The sequence below is a fragment of the Telopea speciosissima genome, chromosome 9 (assembly GCF_018873765.1).
Source record: "Telopea speciosissima isolate NSW1024214 ecotype Mountain lineage chromosome 9, Tspe_v1, whole genome shotgun sequence".
Classification (NCBI taxonomy): domain Eukaryota; kingdom Viridiplantae; phylum Streptophyta; class Magnoliopsida; order Proteales; family Proteaceae; genus Telopea; species Telopea speciosissima.
In genome coordinates this window covers 3640718-3665995 of record NC_057924.1, presented here as the reverse complement: position 1 = coordinate 3665995, position 25278 = coordinate 3640718, and the positions used below count along the sequence as shown (strand labels likewise).

The 25278-nt window shown below is 39.1% G+C and overlaps 3 protein-coding genes across 5 annotated transcripts; 1 reads left to right on the top strand and 2 right to left on the bottom strand.

Moving 5' to 3' along the window:
* Positions 1–1678: 1678 nt before the first annotated feature.
* Positions 1679–13823, bottom strand: LOC122639685. 3 transcript variants are annotated; one of them, XM_043832578.1, is made up of 4 exons: positions 2828–2917; positions 2620–2677; positions 2431–2461; positions 1679–2398 (listed from the first exon to the last, which is right to left on the bottom strand). In XM_043832578.1, the coding sequence occupies exon 4, from the start codon at positions 2370–2372 to the stop codon at positions 1695–1697; it is 678 nt and encodes a 225-aa protein (XP_043688513.1). In that variant the 5' UTR covers positions 2373–2398; positions 2431–2461; positions 2620–2677; positions 2828–2917; the 3' UTR covers positions 1679–1694. The 3 variants fall into 3 exon arrangements, with proteins under 3 accessions (XP_043688513.1, XP_043688511.1, XP_043688514.1); XM_043832576.1 differs by having other exon boundaries at positions 2620–2929; XM_043832579.1 differs by lacking the exons at positions 2431–2461; positions 2620–2677; positions 2828–2917 and adding an exon at positions 13811–13823.
* On the top strand, positions 8125–9731 carry LOC122639684 (plastid-lipid-associated protein, chloroplastic-like). Its single transcript, XM_043832575.1, has 3 exons — positions 8125–8665; positions 8903–9098; positions 9203–9731. Exons 1-3 carry the CDS (start codon positions 8154–8156, stop codon positions 9515–9517), a joined length of 1023 nt encoding a protein of 340 aa, XP_043688510.1. The 5' UTR covers positions 8125–8153; the 3' UTR covers positions 9518–9731.
* Positions 11378–24131, bottom strand: LOC122639683. The gene is made up of 12 exons (XM_043832574.1): positions 23886–24131; positions 23143–23783; positions 22588–22748; positions 19880–19940; positions 19297–19362; positions 18747–18832; positions 17450–17516; positions 14807–15019; positions 14606–14671; positions 14445–14524; positions 14244–14364; positions 11378–11584 (listed from the first exon to the last, which is right to left on the bottom strand). The coding sequence occupies exons 1-11, from the start codon at positions 24025–24027 to the stop codon at positions 14250–14252; spliced, it is 1698 nt and encodes a 565-aa protein (XP_043688509.1). The 5' UTR covers positions 24028–24131; the 3' UTR covers positions 11378–11584; positions 14244–14249.
* Positions 24132–25278: the final 1147 nt, after the last annotated feature.

Sequence of the window (25278 nt, the reverse complement as noted above, 5' to 3'; positions counted from 1 at the left end):
AAAAAAGAAAAAAAAAAAAGAGAGGTCAATTAGGATCTCAAAAATAGGATCAGTCAAGGCCAAGCCGGCCCTTGACAAAAATCAGGCCCAACTTGGCCTAGCCCAGCCCAATCAGGGTCAATCAAAACTGGATTAGGCTGAGCTAGGCCTGGCAAGGTTGGGCCTGGGCTGAGATATAACGACATGAGAAGTGAAATTCGATGTTTCCATTTGAACAGTGAATAGGAATCTCAGTAGTCTTTGAAAGATTTGTGAGAAATTTCAAATGTCGCCTAAGTAGGTGATAGCTTTCACGTAGAAATGGGCCTCATGGGCATGAAAAATTGGATGGGTTTACTGAGGTATGGATTCTTAGAATAGATTATGGATTCAGAAAGCATTCTGAAGCTTAGTTCTTCTCTATTCTTCCAATTGATCCAGTTTGTATTAGATGTTGTGTGAAGAGAGAAACTATGGATCACATGTTATTTGAATGCTCCTTTTCAAGGGCAATCGGGTTTGGAAGTTCTCTAACATACTCACCTTCCTCTATCTCAGTTCCGACATTAAAGGATTGGCCAAGTAGTTGGGATGCTTTGTTTCGCAAAGATAAATGTCTGGCCCATGAATCATTGTCTAGAGCCTCCTTCATATCCTGGTATATTTGGCGGGCTAGAAATGACCTGATTTCCAAAACCAAGTCTTGGACGCCTATAGAAGGCATCTCAGTAGCAAAAAAGGCTTATTGTGAATACAACTCAGCATTGGATGTGCCAACAAGGTCTCAAATTGCTTCAACCACATCTCAACCAACATCTAGCCAGGTGTGTTGGGTACCCCCTCCTGTAGTCACATTGAAGGCCAATTGTGAGGCAGCACTAGCAAAAGAGAACTCCAAAGGAGGTTTAGGGGTTGTTCTCAGAGATCATGGAGGTGTTCAGGTGAAAGCTCTGTCAATCCCCCATCATCTCAGTTCTACTCTACAAGAAGAAGCATTGGCGGTACGGTTTGCTCTTACCCAGGCGCTTGAAGATGAACACCTCCGTTCGCAGGTGGAAATGGATAGCAAGGAGCTTCATACCTTCATTCAAGACCCTAACCGTGTGCCCCTCTTTGAAGCTGCAATCACGATTGCCGATGTGAGGCGTATGGCCTCCTCTTTTGAGTCTATTTCTTTTCTTTGTATTCCAAGGGATCTAAACTCTGTTATAGATACCCTGACCCGAAAAGCCCTGTCTATCATGTGTAGGACAGTTTGGCCGCTTACCATTTCATAACTTCATGACTTTTGTCTGAGTAAAACCACTAATTGTACACATGCGTATTATCAGTAATTTCAATCTTTACAAGAAAAAAAAAATGTTTTATAAACCCAGAATCTATTTTGAAAATGCATACCAAACACATACGTAGTTCTGGTTTGCCATTGACACCCTTGATCCAGTCATGCACACATCATTAAGTTAAAGAATTAGTTGCAGCCATTCTTTAACACATTCTTCTTCCAACTGGTAATGGCAATAGAAATTCCTTTATGAGGTTTTGACCAACTAACCACTATTAAATTTGGAATTATTGGATAAGATAATTGAGAGAGAATCAGAGGTAGCAAATGATTTAAAAAATCCTCTCCAATTAGAGTTTATATGTAACACAGCTCATATCCACCAATCATCAAGAAATACAGAATCTTAACATGGAAAGAGAAGAAAGAACTAGAAAATGTCGAGAATCTCGAGAATAGAACGATTACAGAGGGGACAAGAGCCTCGATTCAACCAGAGCTCCCTTGAACAGACTCTGCAAAATGTGTGTCCACATGGGATGAAAGCTGCACCTTTACGCCTCCCCATGCAGACGCAACACATTCCATCAGCTCCCCCTCCTCCTCCTTCTCCTCCTTTCTCGCCTTCTCTCTCTCCGTTGCCTGCAACTCCATCCACACCGTCCCCTTCTTCTTCAAGCAGTCTCATCAGAGAAACCCTCAAGGTCAAGGGTGTACCAGGGACAGTTGTAGTAATATCCGTAATCGCCGGGGGAATCTCCGGAGCAGAGTCGGAAGTGGTCGGCCCTACGTTCCCTCCTTCCAAATCCTGGGCCGCTCGGAGGTGACGCTCTGCTGCCAACGCCGTCGCTAAGTTCATCCCCGACGTCGCCGGCGGATCCTGATCCATGCAACCCGGATCCGGAATCTCTGTTTCCTCCTCCATTTCCATCTCTTGCGCTTGGTCTTGATCTTCCCCTTCTCCCTCCACCTCCTCGTCGTCGCTCTCTCTCACTGCCATATCCGACGCCTTGAAGCTCCACGAGGCCCCACAGCATCCCATCCCCTTAAATCCCAGCCGTTCTCTCAGACTCCTCCATCTGCTCCCACCGCTCTGTACTCCTTCCATCCCTCAGATTCTGACCCACCACTTCCCTCTGTTCGTTGAGTCCTTTTCTGCCTTCTTCTTCTTTTTCTTCTCTTCCCCGTCACTGATACCTGCAAACGCAGAACCATCACTTCACCGATTAAGCTCATTCTTCGTCCTTGGAGACCACCCATGTCTCTCTCAAAAACGAAATAAAATCATAAATAACAAAAGAATAATAAAAGGAGACATTGAAAGCGAAGACAAATTGGATGCCAGGAGGACGTACATGACGGGCTTGGCAATCGAATTGAATGGTGATCGTTCAAGAACAGCAACTCCACAACCTTTTAATTCAAAGAACACAACAAAGAAAAGAAGAAGAAACCCCAAAGTTAAACAGAAGCAGAATCAAACAAACAGAAACCCAAGAAAAATTAAAAATTTCTTGCAAAAGCATAAAGATAGGGTTGAGAGGGAAATGGGTTTTCTCTTACTTTGGAAAGAAAGCCGATTTTATATTCCGATCCCCTTCCCAGCTCCTGTCATTGAGAGTTCAATTGAATGAAACTTTGAAGAAAGAACAAAACAGAGGAAGAAGAAGAAGAAGACGACAGAGGAGGAGAAGGAAGAAAGAAAAAAAAAGGAGAATTTTAAAGAAGGAAAGTGTTTCCTTGAAATCAGAAGCAGTATAAATTCTTTAATTATTTTGTTTTTATTTTTATTTTTTTAAAGTTGAATTGTCTTCTACACTTTTTTTTTTCCTTCTACTGGCTTGTTGAGTTGATTCTCTTCTCTTCGCCAGCCAGAACAAGAAGTCAAAAGTCATCGAGGCCTGGGGCGCGCAACCCAACGTTGAGCCAGTCGCATTAGTGAGAATGTGAGATGATGACACAATGAAAGTTTCCCTGAATGTCAAAAGTACCCTTTCTCCAAAAAGATAATTATCCCAAACTAGAGTGTGGATCGGTTCGGTTCCGATTTTTCACCTTGTTCAGAACCTGGGATCGAAATTGAACTGAATTGGTTCGATTTTATACGATTAGTAGATGATCTCGATAATTTAAATTAAGTGAAAATAATCTGTCGAAACAAATGAAGGTAGAAAGAAAATTACGATCACATAAAGATAGACTCCCACAATATCAAATTTGATACATTTTAACTCATCTTTGCACAACTTAACAAAGAAACCTAAAAGTAAGTAATTTCACACAACTCACAAATAGATACATAATTGTAGGGTTTAGTATAGTTTAAGGTTTGATTAATACGATTTACATTTGTTTGGTTCATTTCTAATCGACTATTTTTTTACTTAAACTGAATCAAATAAAATTTCAACTTTAAAATCAAATTCGAATCTTTTCAATTCAATTCAATTTTGTTTTAAATGGCCATTTTCGATTTTGGTTTTCAATTCCGGATTTGAATTGACACCCTTACCCTGACTATGCCTTGTGAACCGACTCCAGCAAAGGATTTGTGTATGTACCTCTCAGCATGGTTTAAGGTATCAAAAATGATTGGCATCGGTCTCAACTGATATCAATCTGGACCACTTGAATTGGTCTATATCGGATGGAATTGTACATGCTTTTTAATATAAATCGACTTTTATTATTTTTTCACCTTTGGATCGTACCAATAGCTAATATCAATTCGATCAAAATGAATTGATCAATCGATCTCGAGATTACGAACCGATGCCTCTGAGGCAAAGACGAACAACACTTGATTTCCATAAATTTGTCCACGTACGAGTCTAATTAGACTCTTTAATTAGCTAATTTTTTTTTGGCAAAATTTTTCTTCACCTATAGAGAGTTTTTCTACACACGGTGTGAATCCTTTACCCACGAATCTATGGTCATAATAACCTGCCACATGTATGTTAAAGGTACAAAATGTTCTTCATTCTCATCCAAGCGCAACAATGACTATTGGTTGAAGAGATTCTTCTTTTTCACGGGAGAAAGAAAAATCTATTTGAAAAAAAGGTTACAAATTTAATTAGGGCAAAGTTTTTTTCCTTCACCCATTGGTCTTGATGGAATTTTTTGTGTGATGACCTACCATGTGATTTCATCATTACCTCCCCTATTGTCAAAGATTCCAAATACCATTTTTATGTACCATCCAACCATTAGAACTATGGATGAAGGAAAACTTGGTCCATTAATCACCATACCTCACACGAAAAGCCAAAAAAAAAGGGAGAATTTGCACAACTCACCCCATGTGGATGCTGCTATTGCTTCTCTTTCCATTTCTTTTTCTTCTTTTTTCTTTCCTAATGTAAAAGAGCAGAGATTATGTGTTGAAACTAAGGTTCTAAAACTCGGGTTTTGACTAGGTTTCGATCAATTAGAAATCGAGTTCGTCTCAAATTTGATCATATCTCGGTCGAAATCTGAAACTTTCTTTTGGCTAATTCGAACCTTGGTTTCGAAGCCCATAAGTTATTTTTTTGCCCTGATTCTTGTTGTGGTACCTATTTTTCACATTTTCAATCTAATCTATGCATTAGTTTCACATAGAGAACACTAAAAATAATACTTGTGGTTTTGATCCAAGTTTGATATTGTATATTATTCTTGGACATGGTATCAAATAAGGTTTGACCGGAACATTACACCGTCAATATAAATCAGATGTAAGCAATCTTGGATTTATTAGAAAGCTTTGTTTTGACAGTTTTCCAACAAGTCCAAGATTGCTTAAATCTAGTTTATATTAAAGGAGTTATATACCGGTCAAACTTAATTTGGTGTGCGCAAATATTATCAAAATCGCTCTGAATGAAAATATTTTTTTGAACATCAAAACAAATGAATATTTTACCGCACTTTTGGGTTTTAACGATATTTTACCATATTAAGATTTATGAAATTTTTAGATTTTAGAAAAAAACCCAACATTAGAAAATTAAAAATTGCACTTATTGTCGAAAATCCAATATTTGTTCTTGAACTGGGGGTTGACTTTTTGTCTTTTTGGAATTTGAATTTTTAACTATTTTTATTAGATTCAAATAGGGGGTATTTGCTTATTTATGAATAATATCTTAAGTAAATAAAATATAAATACAAAAACATTTACTTAAATGGTATTAGGCATAAATAAGTGTCTGTCCCTTCTGACTTAGTTACTGGCATGCTTAAGTATTTATACTGGTTTTGAGCCAGATTTTTCCCAAGTTTTGATAGGCATAAGTGTCTAAACTTGTGAAATTACCAACATCTTGGTCGAAACTGGTCGAAAGCATTGAATTTCGATCGAAACCTTGAATTTTTTAAAATCACCCTTCAATTCGTCTCGAAAAGCTATGAAATCAAGTTAACTCTGTGGTTTCGACAAGTTTCGATCGAGTTCTTCTTCCATAGTTGAAACAACGAGATATTTACTTAGAATCAATGTTTTAATACCTTAACCCTAGTTTGTGTATAAGAATCAAATGAACCGGCTTAATCATAGTTGGGATTAGTCTTTATCGATTCCAATCCAATCACCATTGTTAAAACCAAAGGGAAGAACAGTTGAACTCTGGACCTTCCACGGACTTACGCTAGACCCAACTGACTAACCGCTTACCACTGAGCTACAAGCTCATCCCCTGGTCAACTCATGATTGAAGCATTGATTCTTGGACTTCACACATCTAGACTGGCAGTGTAAAGAGAAAAAAACACATAACGGAGCCAAATTATACTTACCACATATATAAACCCACGCCATCATTTAGCTCTGCTTATGTACAGACAATAATCAGATTATAGATAGACTGAAAATTATGACAACTTCAATGCAGAAGACATCATTTCTGGAATGTTATTCTCTTCGGGAGAATTATCAATCTCTCAATCAATTTTCAAAGTTATACGCCGTGACTCCCGGATCTTGAATTCGATCCTCCAGCTTCAAATGATCATCATTTTACCCCCCCCTCTCTCTCTCTCTCTCTCCTTAGGGTGGTTGTCCAAGAAGACTTCCCACATACAAACCTAACTTTTTAAATAAAAAAATCTATACGGAAATTTAACTCTCTCATTTGAATGGGTATTATATGGATCTAGATCCTCTATTGCCGAGCTGCCCGATAAGACTGTACTGCCCAGACATGATGAGATGCGTAATGATCGCCTTACCTCCATTCAGGCAAGACGTTCGGGCAGGAGTGAGGCGGTCATTGGGCGCCTTATCGTGTCTCGGTAGTACGATCCTATCGGGCAGCTCAACAATAGAGGATCCAAATTGATATTATATGCATGGTCACCTTGTTAGTAGTGTTCATCCATATCTCTAATTTCTACTTATAAGTTTGAGACTCAAACCATTTTGTAGATCGATAGGAGTTGAGAGAAAAAGGTGAGGAAAAAAATTCTCTTCCCATGTACTAACCTAATGCTAACCTCACAGATTCTGTGATGACATAGTTCAATCATATGCCAGTAAAATATTTGTATCTTCTATCTCTCTTATTTTATGGGTTTCCCATGCCTGGGATTCCTTGTGTTAAGATAGGACAATGAGCAAACCTACAAGTCAATCCCTTGCCTTACCATCAGATGGAGACCTCAATTACCACAAATCCACTCCAAGAGTGGCAGGAGAAGAAAAGGGTAATAGTTTTGTATTCGTGATCTTTCACTATTGTTTTTATAAAATAAATAATAAAAAAATAACCTTGAAAGACAACGCGGTCCTACACCTAGACATGGAGGCCGGAACACAAAATGATCATCCCACCCACCATAAAAGATGGAAATCTCGCTCCTATCAACGTTATTGCATGTTTCACGCTTCTATTGATCTCACGCCACCTTTGAAGTTTGAACTCTCTCCCATAAATAAAATATTGTAAGATTGTTTCTTGGGTTAGGCCTAGATTCTGAATTATCTATGGATACATCAACACTTCACATACGATTTAAGGACGATACATGTTTGTTGTTTATATATATATCCTTTTGTCAGCCCGCTAGACCTATAAATTTGTTAAATGGAAGCATTTGGATTCTCTACGGTCTGGGTTGAACAGTTACCGTGTTGCCACTCAATTTACAATCGTCATGTAGATTTCATGTCAATCCAATGATTGATAAATTGTAGCCTGACATTTTTGAATTTTGAGCAAAATTGAGATCACCTACCAACTATTGAATTGATATAAAATCTACATGACAGCTTAGGAGTTGAGCGCAACACGATGACCGTCAACCCCAAGCCGCAGAGAATCCAAATAATGGGATCCAAATAATGAAAGGCCGTGAGGAATGCCTGTATTTCCAAATCGTCACAACTCATAAGAAAAACGTACAAGGAACCTTCTAGATTTTATGTAGAAAGTGAATGATCACATCAGCCGCGGGTGATTGACAATTTTATCCGATCAATTTCATAGGCAAAGAAGGTATCCCAAGGGGTATTTCAGTAATACAGTAATCCATATCACCATATAATTTGACAGGATGAGCTTCGTGATGATCATCTCATCCGCTGATGATGTAGACACTTGATTAGGATAATAAGTGGCCGTCACCGACCTTATAAGTATCTGCTTCTCCATTCCCTCCACGTGTCACAATACCAGTCGTGGAAGAGATTTTGGCCCTTCCCCACACCAGATTCATGAATCCAATAGTTTTTAGAGTCACGTTATCGGTTTGATGGGGAATTTATTGATCAGTTTCAAGAATATTTCCATCTCCCACAAATTCTTTCTCAAATCTGTAAGCCCTTTCTCTTCTATTTTGCTCACCAATTGCTGCCTTTGGGTGATAAAACCTCCACGAAAGCATTAAAAATTCACAATTCAGAGAAATGGCAGGAGTTTCATCTTTCAATCCCTTCCTTTGCAAGACCCTTTCTTTGTCTGCTTACCCAAAACAGGGTCATCTATGGTTCGGGAAGAAGAATTTGCCCTCCACAGTTACAGTTCATTCTGTAGGGATCCCGTCAGGGAAGGGAATGGAGGTTGAAGGGTCGAGGTTTTCGATCGGCTGGACGAGTCGTGGGTTGAGACCGTTTCTGAGGATTCGGGCGGCGGAGAACGACGACGAGTGGGGTCCTGAAAACGAGGAATGGACTGGGGAAGGGGTTGCAACGGCGTTGGGAGAGGAGGAGGAGGAAGAAGAGAAGCCCAAGGAACCCAGCGAGGTGGATAAGTTGAAGAAGGCTTTGGTGGACTCATTCTATGGCACAGGACGAGGGCTGAGTGCCTCCAGTGAGACGAGGGCCGAGATTGTCGAGCTCATCACGCAGCTTGAGGCCCTCAACCCAACCCCTGCTCCCACCGAAGCTTTGACACTTCTCAATGGCAAATGGATTCTTGCGTAAGTTTATCTCTTTGCCTCTCTCTGTCATGATCCAATCACTCTCACCTGTTTGATTTTAACATTCTTACCAAAGCTTTGACCCTTCTCAATGGCAAATGGATTCTTGCGCAAGTCTATCTCTCTGCTTCTCTCTGTCACGATCCAATCACTCTCATCTGTTTGATTTTAACATTACCAAAGCTTTGACCCTTCTCAATGGCAAATGTTTTTCTTTTTTTCATGGCGGTTGTGCAGGTACACTTCGTTCTCGGGGTTGTTTCCATTGTTCTCGAGAGGAACCCTACCATTAGTGAAGGTAGAGGAAATATCTCAAACCATTGACTCAGATAACTTCACAGTCCAGAACTCAGTCCAGTTCAGTGGACCTTTGGCCACCACTTCTTTCATCACCAATGCCAAATTCGAAATCCGAAGTCCTAAGCGCGTTCAGGTTGGTAATGGTGGCAGTAAAGAACTACTAGATTACACTCTGAAACTAAGACCTCAAATGGGCAATGGGAAAGATTTTTATGTGTCAAAACTTGTGTGTTGCAGATCAAGTTCGAAGAAGGCATCATTGGAACACCCCAGTTAACAGACTCCATTGAGACACCAGAAAGCGTGGATGTTCTGGGGCAGAAGATTGACCTCACCCCCTTTAAAGGCCTGATCACTTCACTTCAAGACACTGCTTCATCTGTGGCGAAGACCATCTCCAGCCAACCACCCTTGAAGATTCCCATCACCAACGACAATGCCCAGTCATGGTTACTCACCACATACCTTGATGATGAACTGCGCATCTCCAGGGGTGATGGTGGAAGTGTGTTTGTACTCATCAAGGAAGGCAGCTCCCTCTTGACCGCCTAAATAAGGGTATTGCTGATTGTAAATTTCTACACTCTCCAGCCTTGTTGGGGGGATTTTCATACCAGTTGTGGATGTGCTTGTGGTATGAAGTAGTATAGTGGAAAAGTGAATAATGCTGGTTCCAAAATACAAGCTTGTAACTATACAAAACCTTTACATTGCTTTTGAATATTGGGTTTAGATCTATACAATCTTGTTGCTGAGTATGACCATGTGGATCCATCTCAGTAGTTCCACAGAAACTAAGAACATTCAATGCTGACGGCAGAAAATGTCTTCACCCTCTACAGAAAAGCAACTGGGAGATGTCCTTAAGATACTCAAGTAAGCCTCTAAAATGGAGGAATGAGCTAGGAGCAGGGGGGTCAAACAGATTTGAACCTTAAAACACAAACAAGAGGACTTCAGGTGACACCCAGTCACCCACCCCCCAGTTTTTCTTTTTTTTTCCTCCCTCAGGGGAAGGTCCAAACGGATGGAAAGGCTCTACATGAAGGGGAAGAGCATGAATGAGCACTTTCATATTGTCAAGTAAACACAGCAAGCTTAATCAAAAACTGAAGAAGAAAATAAATTAAAATAAAGAATATGCTAGCCAAGAAAATACACCACCAGGCAAAATTACAAAGAAGTAAAAACACTCGTTCATCTAAGTTTTGTATAGCATTCATTACAAGCTTCATCCTGTGTACAGAGTACAGCCATCCTCTCAATACATGAAGACATTGAACCCTGTTGAGCCGATAAGAGGTACCATTCAGACCAGCAGTCATTAAAAGTGCCTTCCTATCAACCTTGTTCTTCGATGTTTGGCTTTGGTCAGCTATCAGAAACATTAAACTTTTCTTCCATCTTTGGAAGTAAGATCATTAATTGATTAAGTCCACAATTGAACTCACCTTATTTCACCAAGTGAAAAGTCATTTTAAGTCTGCCAGAATTTGTAGGCAAAAGTTTTGGTAACCTTTTCCTTCCATCTTTGGTGAGTGAAATCCTTCACTAATTAACGAAGTCCATGGCTGAACTCTTGTTATTGCACCAAGTGAATAATCATTTGTCAGTCAATCAGTCAGAGTGGTATGCAAAAATTTCAGGTCTTTCAACATACATGAGAAACTAATGCCAGTACTTGCTACAACACGACCTGCAAATAGAAAGCAAGAAACCATTAGGCTTCACTTACAGCTGAAACTAGAGATTCGATATGCATATGAAGAAATGTTGGCCGCAGACAAGGTGACTCATCATAAATTTCACACTGTTTCTTAAAGATGATTTCCAATCATACTTAGATTTATATCTTCAAATGTTTAAACCCTAATAGACATTAAAGCACCTTAAAAAAACCATTATTAAACACTAGAAACCAATTGCTAGAAGTGTCACAAAATCAACTTCCCAATAATAGTCGGCAAACAGTTTGCAAGAGAGTGATGTTGTAATCATTTCTCACTAGAGGAAAGAAGAATTTAGAATTCCATATGAAAGCCCATTTTACTCCATCCACATCAAAGTCCGTTTTCATACTTTGCTTACAAACTATATTCATTTCCAGGAGGATTTTCAACACCCCAGATATGAACTGTGAACTGAAGTCAAGCAAATTTTAGAGACATATTCAAGTACAGTGGTAGCAGAGAAAATAGCCCCATATCATGTAGAGAAGTCATCTCTTAGTCTAGCACAGATAAGAGTCATCTCCCTCTTTAGCTTAACTTGAATTTAATACAATAAACTGCTCAACCTAGGACTCCGAAATCTTAGATCCTCTACCATGAACAACTGGGTAAGAATAAAACTAACAAGTGATACACACTCTCCTAAACCAGAAATTGGTGGAAGACTGAAATAATCATCAGCTTTTACCAGCAGGAAGTCACTGCTTTCCTAACATTTCTAGCATTAGGTGGGTTCAATAAGATAGTGACAGGATTTTCCTCCAGTTCACTTGCAACTAGACATGATCACAAGCAAAACACAAAATGAATGAGAAATACAACTGGGAAAGATTGTACCTCACAAGAATCCCTTGAATCCCTTACAACAGATTCAACCAATGATTGTTGCCTGATGATGCGAATGAAAAAGAAAGTTCAGAAACTAGGTCCAAATGCCATTACAACAGGAAGCAAAGAATACATCAAAGTTAAAATTGAAACATAAGCATTAAAACATATGTTCAAGCCGAAGTGGAAAATGATCTGATATATGAGTTCCCATAGATACTGTAATGTTCCATCATTATGTATAATGATACATTCTACATTCTTTATCAGTATATGGCAAATGACTTAAGCCCAGGGAAGAATAAAGAGAAAAATGCTAAAACCCAAGAACATGCAGAAAAACTTTTGATGAGGATTCTAGAGGCATAAATGGTAGAAAATCAAAGCAGCAGTCAGTGAACATCTTATGTGGCTACTTACTTCTATTCAATTTAAGTATTCAGCTAGTGGGTAGCACAATAGGTCTGGTTTTCATGTTGCTTGTCGTATCTAGTTAACGGTAGGTCATGGCAGAAGTAAATTAAAAAGACTTAACAGCTGAAGTAGTAATTTAATTTCTCCTTCATTATTTAACAGCAGGTATTTTCAGCGTGGGTGTATTTAGGATATATATTATATTATCTGTATGCTACACGGCCAGCCAGTTTTATGTAATTCAGTATGGTAGATGGATTTCTCTAAAGTCTCAACACTAGGTGAATTCTGGTTTTTCTTCTTCTCTCCTCTTCACTTCTACCTTTACTTGCAGGCGAGTTAAAACCAAATAGACAACAAGACATTTCAGCCACTCAATCTCATTTCATCGAACAACATCTGATCTTTTAAGTGGATCTTGTTCCCAACATAACTACCTGGCTGACAGCCCATCCATCCATAAAACCCTATGCAGTAGCATTTCTTTCTTTAAAATTCTGACATATAGTTGCAGCATAAAAAAAATAAGATTAATTCATCTTCTCTTGACAAGTACATATAGATTTCCCTTTTGTTTGTTTCTTTCAGAGATCAAAATTTACGAAATCCTGATGTCTCATTTTTCTTGAATTTCTTTGCTAAAATCCAAACCTTCAATTAAAAACCAATCATTACCCTCTAGGTAATGTAGTCCTAGATGGAGGACAGATCCACTAGGAGCCAAATATCCAGGACCTGCTGAATGGCTAACTCGATGGGGGCAAATTTGACGTAAAGTAGGGAAATTCTAGGGTTATAATTAGGGGAATGGGGTAACTCTTATTTGATAATAATAGGCAGGCTTTAAGGAGTTTAATAAGCTAGGTTTGGTTAGGTTTAGGTAAGGATTTGACATTTCAGAATTTTAGGGTTAGGGTTTCGGGTTTTAGAATTTAGGCTGAAATTAGGGTTTCTAATGGGAATTTAGGGCAGGGCTTTAGGTCGAGTATAGGGGATAGTGGGAGGGAAGTTCGACACAAGTTTGGGCTGGATTTGATGGTTAGATCAGGCTATGGGAATTTTAGGGCTTGTGGAGCTTTAATGGAGGTGAGGGAATTTAGGATTTTGAAGACTGAATGGACCTGCAGTGAAGGTCGAGTGGAGGGAAGGCTGTGAAGGAGTTATGTTTGAAATTTAAAAGGATTTGGCTGGTGGAAATAGTCTGGACAGAAATTAGATCACTTAGGGTTTTGTAGATCGATTGACAATAATGGAGGGAATGGTATGGCAGATCGGCTGGATTGGGTTAGAGGATGAGAAGAAGGGGATGAAGGAAACTAATTAAATAACCTACTGGTTGAAAAAGGTCTTCAATGGAGGCAGCAGCTCTGTGATACAAGGATAGAACCACCTTCCAGCTGTAGAGGATCCTCCCAGCCGTCACGGCGTAAGGAGTCGATCAGATTCCACCAATCCCTTTCCACCTTGATAGAACCACAAGGATGCACACTCTCAAGGAACAAAGGAGCAGCAATAATGGCAGCCAACAATTCTGTTTTTTTCAAATATTCAACTGTGGGGGAGCCTCCCACGATTTAACTTTATTTATAATAAAGCCAATGGCCAAATCCTAGTACAAATTAAATCCTTCCTTCATAAATCGTGGAAGGGAAAGGCTATAATTAAAAGCTAATAACTTAAAATACTGAAAAGACCTAATTGACCCAACTAACTTAAATTAAAAGATAGCTAAATCACTTAAATTGAACCAATTGGATGCAACCAATTTGAACCGGTTCAATTAAATAACAGAAAAATAAACGAAGTATGGAATGAAAAATACTAGAATGCAAACCTAAACTATGGCTCCCAAACTAAGCCCTAGTGTCAGGACTTCTTCTTCTTCTTCTTCCTACGGATTTGGGCACTGGGTGCTGCATCACTAGGATACCTTTAGCCTCATTGAATGGATATTAGGATAACTTGTCAGGCATGATAACCTAATTGACCTTGTGGGGCCACATATCAACATCATCCTTCAATGAAAATAAGGAACCACAAACTAACATTTGAGATGTTAGATATCCTCAAGAAATACTTACATGTGAACCTCCGGGAGTACAAGAGACATGCTGTCAATATTAATGAGTATACCTTCGCCAAGCTAACCTGAGAGAGAATCCATAAATTCTTGTAAACCACAAATTGGAAAAGAATAGTTCTTTCTTTTCAATTCTCAAGCAACCATTCCTTGAGTTGGTTCATAAGCAACTAAAAATGAAACTGACGTCAAGCCAAACAAAACAATAAAGAAACCTGGTACATACTTCAGACTACTTATATCCTGCTTCCTTCATCAAATGGCGATAACTGCGACCACGTACTATTCTCTGCCACAGGTACTTTCGTAACTGCTGAAAGGACATATTCATCCTTTCCTGGACAAGCCTGCACTCCAGCAAAGTCGAATTTGAACATGGACCATATTAGTTACAGGCCACTTTGGACTAATGTTCAAAATCGCTTACCATCTGACAAGACACCTCTGGATACCTCGAGATACAGGACGAATGAAGGATGGATCTCGCTGTGCATAGAGTAAACCAACCTGAAAGGAGGTTAATTTCAGAAAACATCACATAATCAAGAATCAAGAAAGCAAGCATCATGGATGGAACTAGAGAAGTACCTCCATCATTGCGACTACAGAAGGATCATCCAGGATTTCTAGGCTACAATCAGCCAGATAATTAACCTTCACAAAGGCAAACAGGCAACAAGTGAAACGCACATAAAGTCAACCCCGTATGAACTTTGATTAGGTATTTGAGTTAAAATAAAGACATGAACCTAAGATAAGTTCCATATATTTCTGCCAAAAATAAATTACCCCAAAATCAGCATTCACAAGAGATTGTATGAAATCAGTTAGTTGAATCTTGGCCCACTCTAAACAAAGTGCAGGATTGTCTGTGCGTGGGGGATGTCTCCATGGTGCACCAAAACGCAATCGATCTTTCGAGATCCTTCCATTGTACGCATCAACAGCAAACTTTTGCAGACTAGACAATGCTGATTCCATGGCAGGATTCACCAGAGTCACCTAAATCAGAATGTGAAAGGTTCAGGAAAAGTATTTGTAGTGATTTGAGTGCAAAGATTTACTAGAAAGAAAAGAAAAAGTAAATCAACCCCAGGAACAAAGACAAATACAAGACAAAACCAAAGATGCAGCACTGCATATCCGGATTAGGAAGTAAAATCAGAACATATAGAATACAATACAAGTTCTAACGTAAACATCTCGTTGTATATGATACATGCTAAGCTAATTTCACAATAAAGTATAAAATCCTCGTTAAAGGGACATGGGAGGATCATGATGCATCTGTTCTCATCTCTTAACTCATGGATTCGATCTAGTGGAAGAGTTAACATTCAGGCAAAACAATGCTGTTGAAACATGGTGCAAGAGCACACCAGAAATATGGATGAGAAGCAGGGAGTTAAGTTCCTGGTAATTAGTTTTCATCATTTTTTTAGTAGATACAATATTTACTACTTTCTCTGGGCATGACGGTTACTGTTTTAGTGAACAGTAACTATAGTTTGCAATAAGTCCTACTTTCACTGTTCATAGTAATTTTAAAAATAAATTTACCAATTAATAAAGCATGATTTCACTATTTTAGTAAGTGTGGATTCTTTGAATTAAGAGCTCTCTTTTCAATTTATTTGAACTTTGAGCGATGGCTCCATATGGTATGCAGGAACACATAGCCGACCAAACTCAAAATAATAAGTCATTAAGCAAGAATTGAAGAAAACAGACTGCAGTTCATAATGGAAAATTTCTACCTCATCGTATTTCTCAACATTCCTAACTATAGCTGAAACCTACAACTACTTGCATCCTCCAGACTCTATTGAGAATAGCTATATCATATAGCCAGTCACATCCCAAAAACCCTTTCTTGTAGGTTTCCAAAAAATCAACTACTTGCTCAGGATTTTGAGACCCTATCACACCCCCCCCCCAAAAAAATCAGTTTATTAGCTTCTTTTGATGTTCTTTCACCAATTCACTCCCCTAATCCATACAAAAAAAAAAAAAAAAAAAAAACTGGGGGAGGGGGGGATTACCTTTGCAGTATCCCTGTAGGTTATGGTTGACTCTGCACAAACATAGAGTTTTCCAATGGAAAATGCTACAGAAGGAGAGTTTTCTAATGAAACACTGATAATTTTCACTTGTTTTCCAGCAGAAAACTCTATATTTCTTGACAACCAAACATAGCCATGTTTCCGATCTTGTCTCTGTGATCCCTCCACGTGTAGGTATTGTTCCGATCCGCCTACACATGAGGAGGAGTATTAGAATCCCACATCGGTTCGGAGTGGGATTTCCGTCTCTTTCATATACCTGTGACTCTGTGAGTCCCTCCACCTAAAAGACTAGTCTTTTGGGTTGGACTCTGACAAGCCAAAGGTTATAAACAACCCTACCCCCTCTCGGTGGATAGTGCAGGTGTGAGGTGTTGTTTGGTTGCGTCTCTACATGGTTAGTTGGCGGTGTTGCCTTGATTTTTGACCCTCTAAAACAAGATGTGAGGTGTTGTTTGATTGCATCTCTAAACAGTTAGTTGCATCAGATCTGAGCATAGTTGGCACGGCGGCTAGGCGACCCAAGGCATTGGAGAGGGTCCAAAATCAAGGCGACACCAACTAGGCGACCAAGGCCTCCGCCTAGATGTCCAAAACGCCCCAGTCGACCAAGGCGCTTGGACGCCTAGGCGACTGAATAAATGGTGATGTTAATTACTAAAGGATCTGTAAAGAGGTTGAAATGGCGAATTATTTGCCCTGAGAAAACCCCCCCCCCTCCCCCCCCCTCAAAAAAAAAAAACTCTGTTCAAATTGTTGATAGAAAGCCATTCTCATAGCACTAGATTCAGGGACAGGTCCCATACCCTCCTAAGTAGAGAAAGTAATTCATGGAAAGAGTGTACTGTTGAATCTCCAAATTCAAGCTGTTTAGAGGCAATCATCTACTTAAACACAACCATTTTGTGATGGTCAAACCATAATTTAGGTCAACAGCTCAAAACAGATACGATTCACATCATGCACCACTCCACATTAGTCAACTTAAATATTTAAGGCGAGTTGCTATATAACATATATGACGAGGAATAGAAAATGTCAATCAGAATCTACATCTAAAAAGTAAACTCAAGTAAGAAAATAGAATCAACTATAGACATGGATATGCAAAAAGTCAATCTCTAAGGTGTTCTTAGCTACCACTACCCACTCCATATTAATTGTATTAGGATACATGCATCATTGATTTTCAACTCAATCATTTATATATCTCCAATGCATGCACATCTATTGAAGTGGACACTCAAAATATTAACCATGCAGAAACTCATCAAAGCTACATTTTCAAATAGGTAAGTGATTTCTCAAAAAAAAAAAAAAAACTGCATAAAAGTGATTCCAAAATGAATAAGTTTCAAAGAAGATTTACTTGCAAATATGCAAGGTATGCATCTAGAATATCCTCAAACGTACTCCTGTCGCTATCCTCCATGACCCTGCAAGTAGGAAAAACAAAAGGCTTGAATCTTACAGTATGTACCTTCAAATGTATGTGAAACAGCTTGACTAATAAAAAGATAAACAGCAACTATACATTTCACCCAACACCTTCTATCCCAACAATTCTTCATATTTATAGTTTTAATCTCATTTACTAATAATAAACGGCTACATCTTTTGGGATGGGTGAATGTTGATGATACAAAACAAACCATTGTGGTAGTTTTGGGAAATAGAAATGGACCAGTTTGATCCCTCATAAATTTTAATCCATCAACATCTAAATTTCTGGTGCAAATTATATACAATTAGAACTGGACCTTAGATAAGTAGGAACACATTTAGGTCAGTCATCTGACAAACATCGGGCACCAATTTCCTGCACTTTTTGAAATTCTACTTTGACACCCACCCCCGGTGTTACCCGGTGAGTTCAAATTATGAGCTGCATACATGTATGACACTTTATATAAGCAAATGAGAATGCAAGAAATGAAATCTTTATCACACACAAGTTATAACCTCTGCCATGTACTGGTAAGTGGTAACATAGCCCAACATAAACCCAAAACCTACGACTTCCATCAAAATCCTTCTAACTCTTCTTTTCTTTCTTTCCTTTTTTTTTTGGGGTCAGAACTTGTCCCAAAGATTGATTCCCTAGTAACTTCCAACATGACTAAGCCATCTGCCTCCAAGCGGGCTGGTTTAGAACCATGAGAATGAGATATTAGTAAGGAAGCCATTAGATGCTCATTCCCAATTAGATAAGACTACCGTCAAGGAGGGCAACTCCAACAATATCCAACCAATTAACATGAGATTCTATTCAACTCTTTTAGAATGAGAATTACAAATCAACAAGATTACCACCCTTTATCCCAAATCTGTAGCAAGCTTACTGACTTAAGCACCCATAAACTCTTGGGGAAAAAAAAAGTAAAAACAATGCCAAACAAAGCGGTTAAGGTTCAAGCTATGGAGGTTATGCTTGGTTTTCTTGAACAGGAACTTCACTATAATATCAAGATTGGAAGTTTATACAAACTAAACCTAAATGCATATGGTTGGAAAATGACTATCAATTAATTTCGAACAAAAAGCGCTAGGTATATAACTCGACTTCAGTCTTAATGTTTTCTGTAAGCTAAGATGTCAATATATGAGGATTCTTGCGACTACTACAGTAGAAGCTAATTGCTAGACAAAGGAGGAATACTACTTACTTCTCGTTATAACTGCTCTGTTTGAGCGCATAAAGTTCAGAGAGATGCCGTGGATTAGGTCCAAGTACCTCGGTAATCAGCCGCCACTACAAAATTCAACAAACACAATATCAAAACTTTAAAATTTTTAAGTAAAATGCACAAAACCTATGATCCGTAGGACAATTCCCCCCTTCATAGATTTATCATCTGTCCACAGCTCACAGTGTTGTCTCAGAGAAGTATGCCAACACATGTGCCAACATGAACTTGGGATTGTTTTATTTTAGAATATATTCAGATATATCTCAAGTGCAAATCATCAATGAATGAATGATTGCACCCTCTCTTTTTTTTCTCTTTTTTCCCCCTGGGGAAGAGAGGAGGGAGATTCTCTGTGTTTGATGCTCCACATCAACACATGAAAAAAAAAATGACACTCGTTTCATGTCCACTGATCATAGTAAAGAGAATGTTGGGGACTCCAAACAGAAGCAAATTGAAGGCTAAAAACATATCATTTTGCATACTTCTTAAGAAAGGAATTTACAGAAGCAGAAAAGAACCGCACCTCATATTCAGTGAAGAAATCAGTAACCATATGCATTTTAGCTTCTTGAGGAGTCCAGCCAAAAGTCTTCAGATCAAATTTATAACGAAAGTTAGATGTACGTAGCCATTAAGCAACGGCATGCATTCCAACTGATGACTGTATAAAATTAAGTCATAACTGACAACAGAAACACACAACTACATGCAGAGATAAATATTTAGCAGGCTTTTACCATTTATGAATGCTAAAATTTGGACACAACAACAGGAAGCAGCCACTTTTTTCTATAAAAAGAGCATGCATCAAGTGGCAGAATGGAGGGTCCCAAATAGATATCTCAAATGCCATCAAAGTGCATATGAAACCATCCTTGTCACACAATCTACTATTGATAATGTCAAAAAAGGAGTATAAATCAAATTGACCCACTCAACAAAACTCATGGCATTTAAAGATCTCTGATTTGGAAGCCTGCACCACAGTCCCGGATTGGTGTCAAAGGTCTGTCGGACAGGTTGACATCTCAAATTCTGTCCTAGATATTGTTCTTTATCATCTGAGTAGAAAGCACAGAGAAATTCAAATAATTTAACTAGGATACCTCGCGGGAGATGAATATGTCTGGATACCCAAAATCCATAAAGGCTCGGTATGAATAGTAGCTGGGAAACATGAACAGGTATTAGAGCCAACAGATAATAAAACAGCTTTAGAGCAACAATAGAAAATAAAAGGACTTCTAGAGGTAAGAGTTTTAGGAATTGGTAAAAAAATGGGACGATACACAGGTGGGGGCTATCATCATGAAGCAGTGAATCTTATCAATTGAGTCCTGAAAATGTTCACAAAGGTTAGTGTACGAATTCGCAACTTTTTATGCCCCTAATTTAAATGCATCGGATAATTCAAATGAGTAATTTTTCCTCAAACTTACTTTTCCCATTCAACATTACTATCCAATCCTTAGATGGACAAAATTATAAGTAACATTAGAACAGAACGGCAACAGCAAGGGGGAAACCCCTCATTCGCAACGACTAACAACCTCCGGTGGTGATCATCCCTTCATCCTCAAATATTCACAATGAAGTTGCAGTTTCAGTGTTATTTGATCTTTGAAATCCATCTTATATTTTATATAAAGTTCACATAACAAGGATTACGAGGGACACTGCATTCTCAACAACAAACAGAAACAGAAATATCACATACACTACCACACTTGTCGTCTTTGGGGGTAAAACAACTGCAGCACTTGAGTCATAAAAAATAAAATAAAATAAAAAAAGAGCATCTGTATGATTGCAGCCCCAAAAAAACTGAAACAGATAAAGCTATGCGGACATCATCCTCATCAAATTTTTGTTCAGTCTAAAGAAACCTAAACTGAAGTCTTCAAAATAGCGATCATGGAAATCTGGTTTTGCCTATGCCCAGAAATACATCATCGAACAAAATATTATGGATCCTCTGGAGAAAGAAAAAAAAAACATGTTTTCTCCTCAAAACCTCCTTAAATTCTGTCCCATTAATATTGTGCTATGTCCCAGCAACAGTTGTTAAAAACAGCAGGAGTTGGGGAAGTTCCATCGGCTCGAGTATGGCCATTAGTGCCAGCATTAAGCAACGTTGGGGGGTCTCTCAGGGAAGGAACAACAGCTACCCAATAGCAAAGTTGCAGACCATAACCGGCTCCTCAGTGAAGGGCAAACCCTAGAGGCTTCAGTGCTCTGTGTTGGTTTCAGGGAGAAAAGACCATCCAAAACCCTCCCACTGTATTGGAGGGAAAATGAAATATTTCAAACTGCTTTGGGACTCAAGTGTGAAAAGACAACAAATGCCATCATTTATTGTACAAATCCATAGAACAATGGGGGTGTGATTGACCAACGAACTAACAAAAGCCATCTGCTGGTTGTGAACATAAACCTTTCCCTTATCAATTAATTACACATAAATGCAAAGATGAACAGATCAACCCAAATACACAAGCATCTGCCATTTGATATTCCAAAAGTATGTCACATATAAGGAGAAAGTTTTCCTTCACCCATTGTGAAGGAAATCAAAGGTCATAATTATCCCCCCGCTATTGTATGAAGTCCTCCTTGCCCCTAGGAGCCCCATCCAACGATAAAGAAGGTAGGGAATCTCTTCACCATGGTTGTAGAGAAATTCGGTCCCAAATATAAAAAGAAAAACTGAATTTCGCCTAAGGTCTGAAGGTTTCATGTGCATTTTCAACATTTATCCACTTTCTGCCAGTATAACGCTAAGATACCATCCTCAAGGAAGTACCTAAAGGAACAAATAAGTTCAATTAAGCACCAGCACCATTACAGCCTCATCCCAAATCCTGGCCCAAAATGAACTTTGGTACAGAGGGATTTTGAGCAAAATTGATCCTGGAAAGCCAAGATAACCAGAAACTTGCAGAATAAAAAACATATATGGCTGAAGGATGGATGAATAAAAGGAGACGTCTATTGGGAGGTGAATATACCATAAATCAGAAAAGACTATAAGGAAACGGGAGGATAATGGACTGGGTCAGACAGCCCAGAACTGAACCCCAAGCCTCTTTATTCATGATAGTTCTGTAAGCAATAAAATGTTACTCTGAAATGATTTATTTCAAAGCAATAAAATATGACAGCATGTTTGTATTTTTATATAATTTCTCAAAGGTCAACTGAATATAGTTGATTTAATCAAAGAATACGATTTTAACAACCTATCTATTGGTTTCAATATCAATGTAATTCAAAGAAATGTATGATGTTAGAGTTAGCATTCTCAATGTTTAGAAATTCATACGAACTCTTAGCTTATTAAGAGTGCTTCTATAAATTCATTAGGTGTCCAGAAGATTGCGCCAAGTTGGCTATCACTAAAGGAGTTGCCTTGGTTTCTCCCCTCCCCCCCCCCCCCCCAACCCCTCTTCCAAACAAACTCTTGGAGGGGTGTGATTTGCTCATATGAGCAGCTAATCTGACTCGTTAAAGCCAGGCCAATTGACAGAAACTTGCCAGTTTTAGTATTGATAGAAATGCATAATGAAAGTTAAGCCACTGAACTTCAAAGCCAAATGAATTTCCACTAATCCAGGTGTCTTATTGTGTAGCATTGCCTTCACTTAAAATACACGCTTTCCATTTAAATGTGAACAGCGAGTCAAATTGACCACTGCTTTATTTGGGGATGAAAAAACCACAAATGCTACAACAACTACCAAATAATAAAATATCGACTGTCACATGAACTGGGAGGATCAAATGACCAGAAATACAAATGTCAGACTACACTTACCCATCCGATGTTAAAAGTATGACTGGCAAGCACCTTTCATTCACACCCAATGCTATTAATCTCCAAAGAAGACTGTCATGATACATTGATGCAGACACTGTTGAATCATCAGTTAGGACAGCATTCCGGAGAACATCGATATTGTTTATGACCAGCTTCGGCTGCTCAATATGGTAAGCGTACATTCTATCAGTCAAATGAGCATTATAAACACCAGTATCATGAGCAAGACCAGAGAAGTATAGTCAGTATAATTTAAATGAGCATTAGAATCGCCAACCAAATTAAACTCTTATTGTTTGCTATGGTTTATGTTCCTGGTTTAGTTTCTCTGACGTTGATGCTGATATGTACAGGGGCTGTGTGATTTAGGATGCTGAGTTTGAGTAGCTTTTGTATTCAGGAGTATCCTGTGCTGTATACTGTTTCTGATCATTGCTAATGAAAGTTTTGTTTCCTATCTTCCAAAGAAAAGGGTGGTTCCCGACACTTGGAACTGGTTGAAATAATTGCAAACCAACGTAGCACCATTAAATTTCCAAATTACTTATTTACCTGGAAGTAATCAACCTCAGCAGCGGCGGAGAGGAGTTCCAACAACAAATATGGCCAATCAGTGGAAGAATTGGCCAGAGACCTCGAGAACCCACCAGTACGATTCAAGTGGGCGACTGCATTTGCTCTCCAGCTCTGATGAATTTGAATAACCTCCTTGGCAAGTCGAAGCGACAGCAGAGCTTCTCTGAAATATGAGCTCTCTTCGAGCGTCAAAGCCTTACCCTTCTCATCCAACCCAAGGACCGCATCAATCTCATTGGCTTTTGATCGAGCAGATAGCGCGAATAATGCCCTGGACCATAATACCGATGTAGGAACCTTGTCGTCGATGGTAAGGGAGCCATGAGTGTGGTTTTGGAGAATGCGGCGGAGGGCAGAATTGAGGCTGTGCCATTTATTGAGAGTAGAGAAGACTTGCTGAGAGCCAATGGTACCGAGGCGAACACCCCTTTGGACCATTGATTCCAGGCAGCATTCGAGCTGCGAACGAAGAGAAGGGAGGGTGGGCGGCAGAAAATTGGACCAAGAGGCCCATGGTGAGGATTGATTGCTGTATAGATGATAATGATCTCCTACGGAGGGACCAAAGTCGACGTAGCCGGTGATATGGGGGCCTTTGTTCCAGTCGTCCAGAAGACCTGAAAGAACAAAGTGGATATTTATTCCATAGGTTAAGTTAAGAAGATACAGATATAAAGATGGAAAGATGAACACAAAGAGACTGAAAAAGGAGAGATTACGGTTGAGGATGAGAGTAGTTTTCCCGACGCCTCGAGGGCCGTGAAGAATGAGAGGTTGAGAGACACGGTGGTGCTGGACATGATTGTTCAGCACCGTCTCTAACAACGGCCGCGGGATGATCTTCCATGCCTTCTTAGCCATTATTCTCTTTCTCTTCCGCCGCTCATCAACTTCTCCTTCTTGTCGTCTCGCTGCCTCTGCTTCAATCAATTTTGAACCAGCCAGTAACCACTAACCTCCACTCTCTTCTCACCACCCTAAACCCTGTGCCGGCCATGGAGGCGTGGACACACACTCCGCTCAGATTGTTCTAGGGTGAAACTTGGCCCGGAAATCCAAACCCGAACATAGCCCGCCCGATTGATTTCCCTGGCTTTGGTTGTGAGTTGTGACTTGGCAATTGGGATTGTCACTTATTAGCCCACGGATTGGGGTAGGATTGAGAAATCCCAGCTCCAACCATGTTTCGACCAGGCTGGGCTAGGGTAAAGACTTAAGACCTCAGGTTCAGCCCCGCCTGATCCTACGTTGATTTAATTTTTATTTTTTTTTTCAGTTTTTTTGGGTTGTGACTTGTAGGAAATCTTACCAAAAAAAAAAAAAAAAACTGCGGTGTCACACTTAAGAATCCAACTGTCCACCCAACACTTGAGAGGATAAAAAAGCGCCACTGCCCATGTTTTTGTGGTTGAATTCTTAAGTGTGGTGCACTGCCCAGTGCCGCACTTGAGAGGATGAAAATTCGTGACTTGTAAGTTTTTTTTTTTTTTTTTTTTGGCTGGGGGAGGGGGGGTGTATGTTTAAAGTTGGAAGCCTAATTTAAATTGAGTGTATTTGTTGTATACATGATGATATTAGAAATGCACTTAAGGAGCATGCTCAAAAAGGTGGAATTTCTTGAGAGTGCAACAGTCATTTCGCATGTCCCTATGTTTGCGTTTAGGGACTTCGGGGCAGCACATCACATGCGTCTAGGTAGAGGAACTCTTTCCCATAAGAATATTCTCAACAATGTTATTAGTTAGTTTGAGAAGAAATTATTGGTTAGATCAACAAACTACATTGGAAACACGAGGTGTATGCAAGCCACTATATGTCCTCCCTTTCCCTTGAATGATAAAAGAAGTACTTTGCTTCTCTTATATAAATGTGTCGTAATTCTATTCTTCTAAATGATAATTTTCTATCTTCATTTGCAAGAATACTCATGTGCAACATCTTCCGGGCATGGAAATAAAAATAAAAATTCTAAAAAAAAATGTCAAGTAATAAATAAATAAACAGAAACTATACTTCATGGATCTTTAAATTTCTCTAAGCTCCTCCTATTATGTATAATATAATTCATTCTTACAATAATATTGTCGTATACCAATCGACTAGAATGAGGCA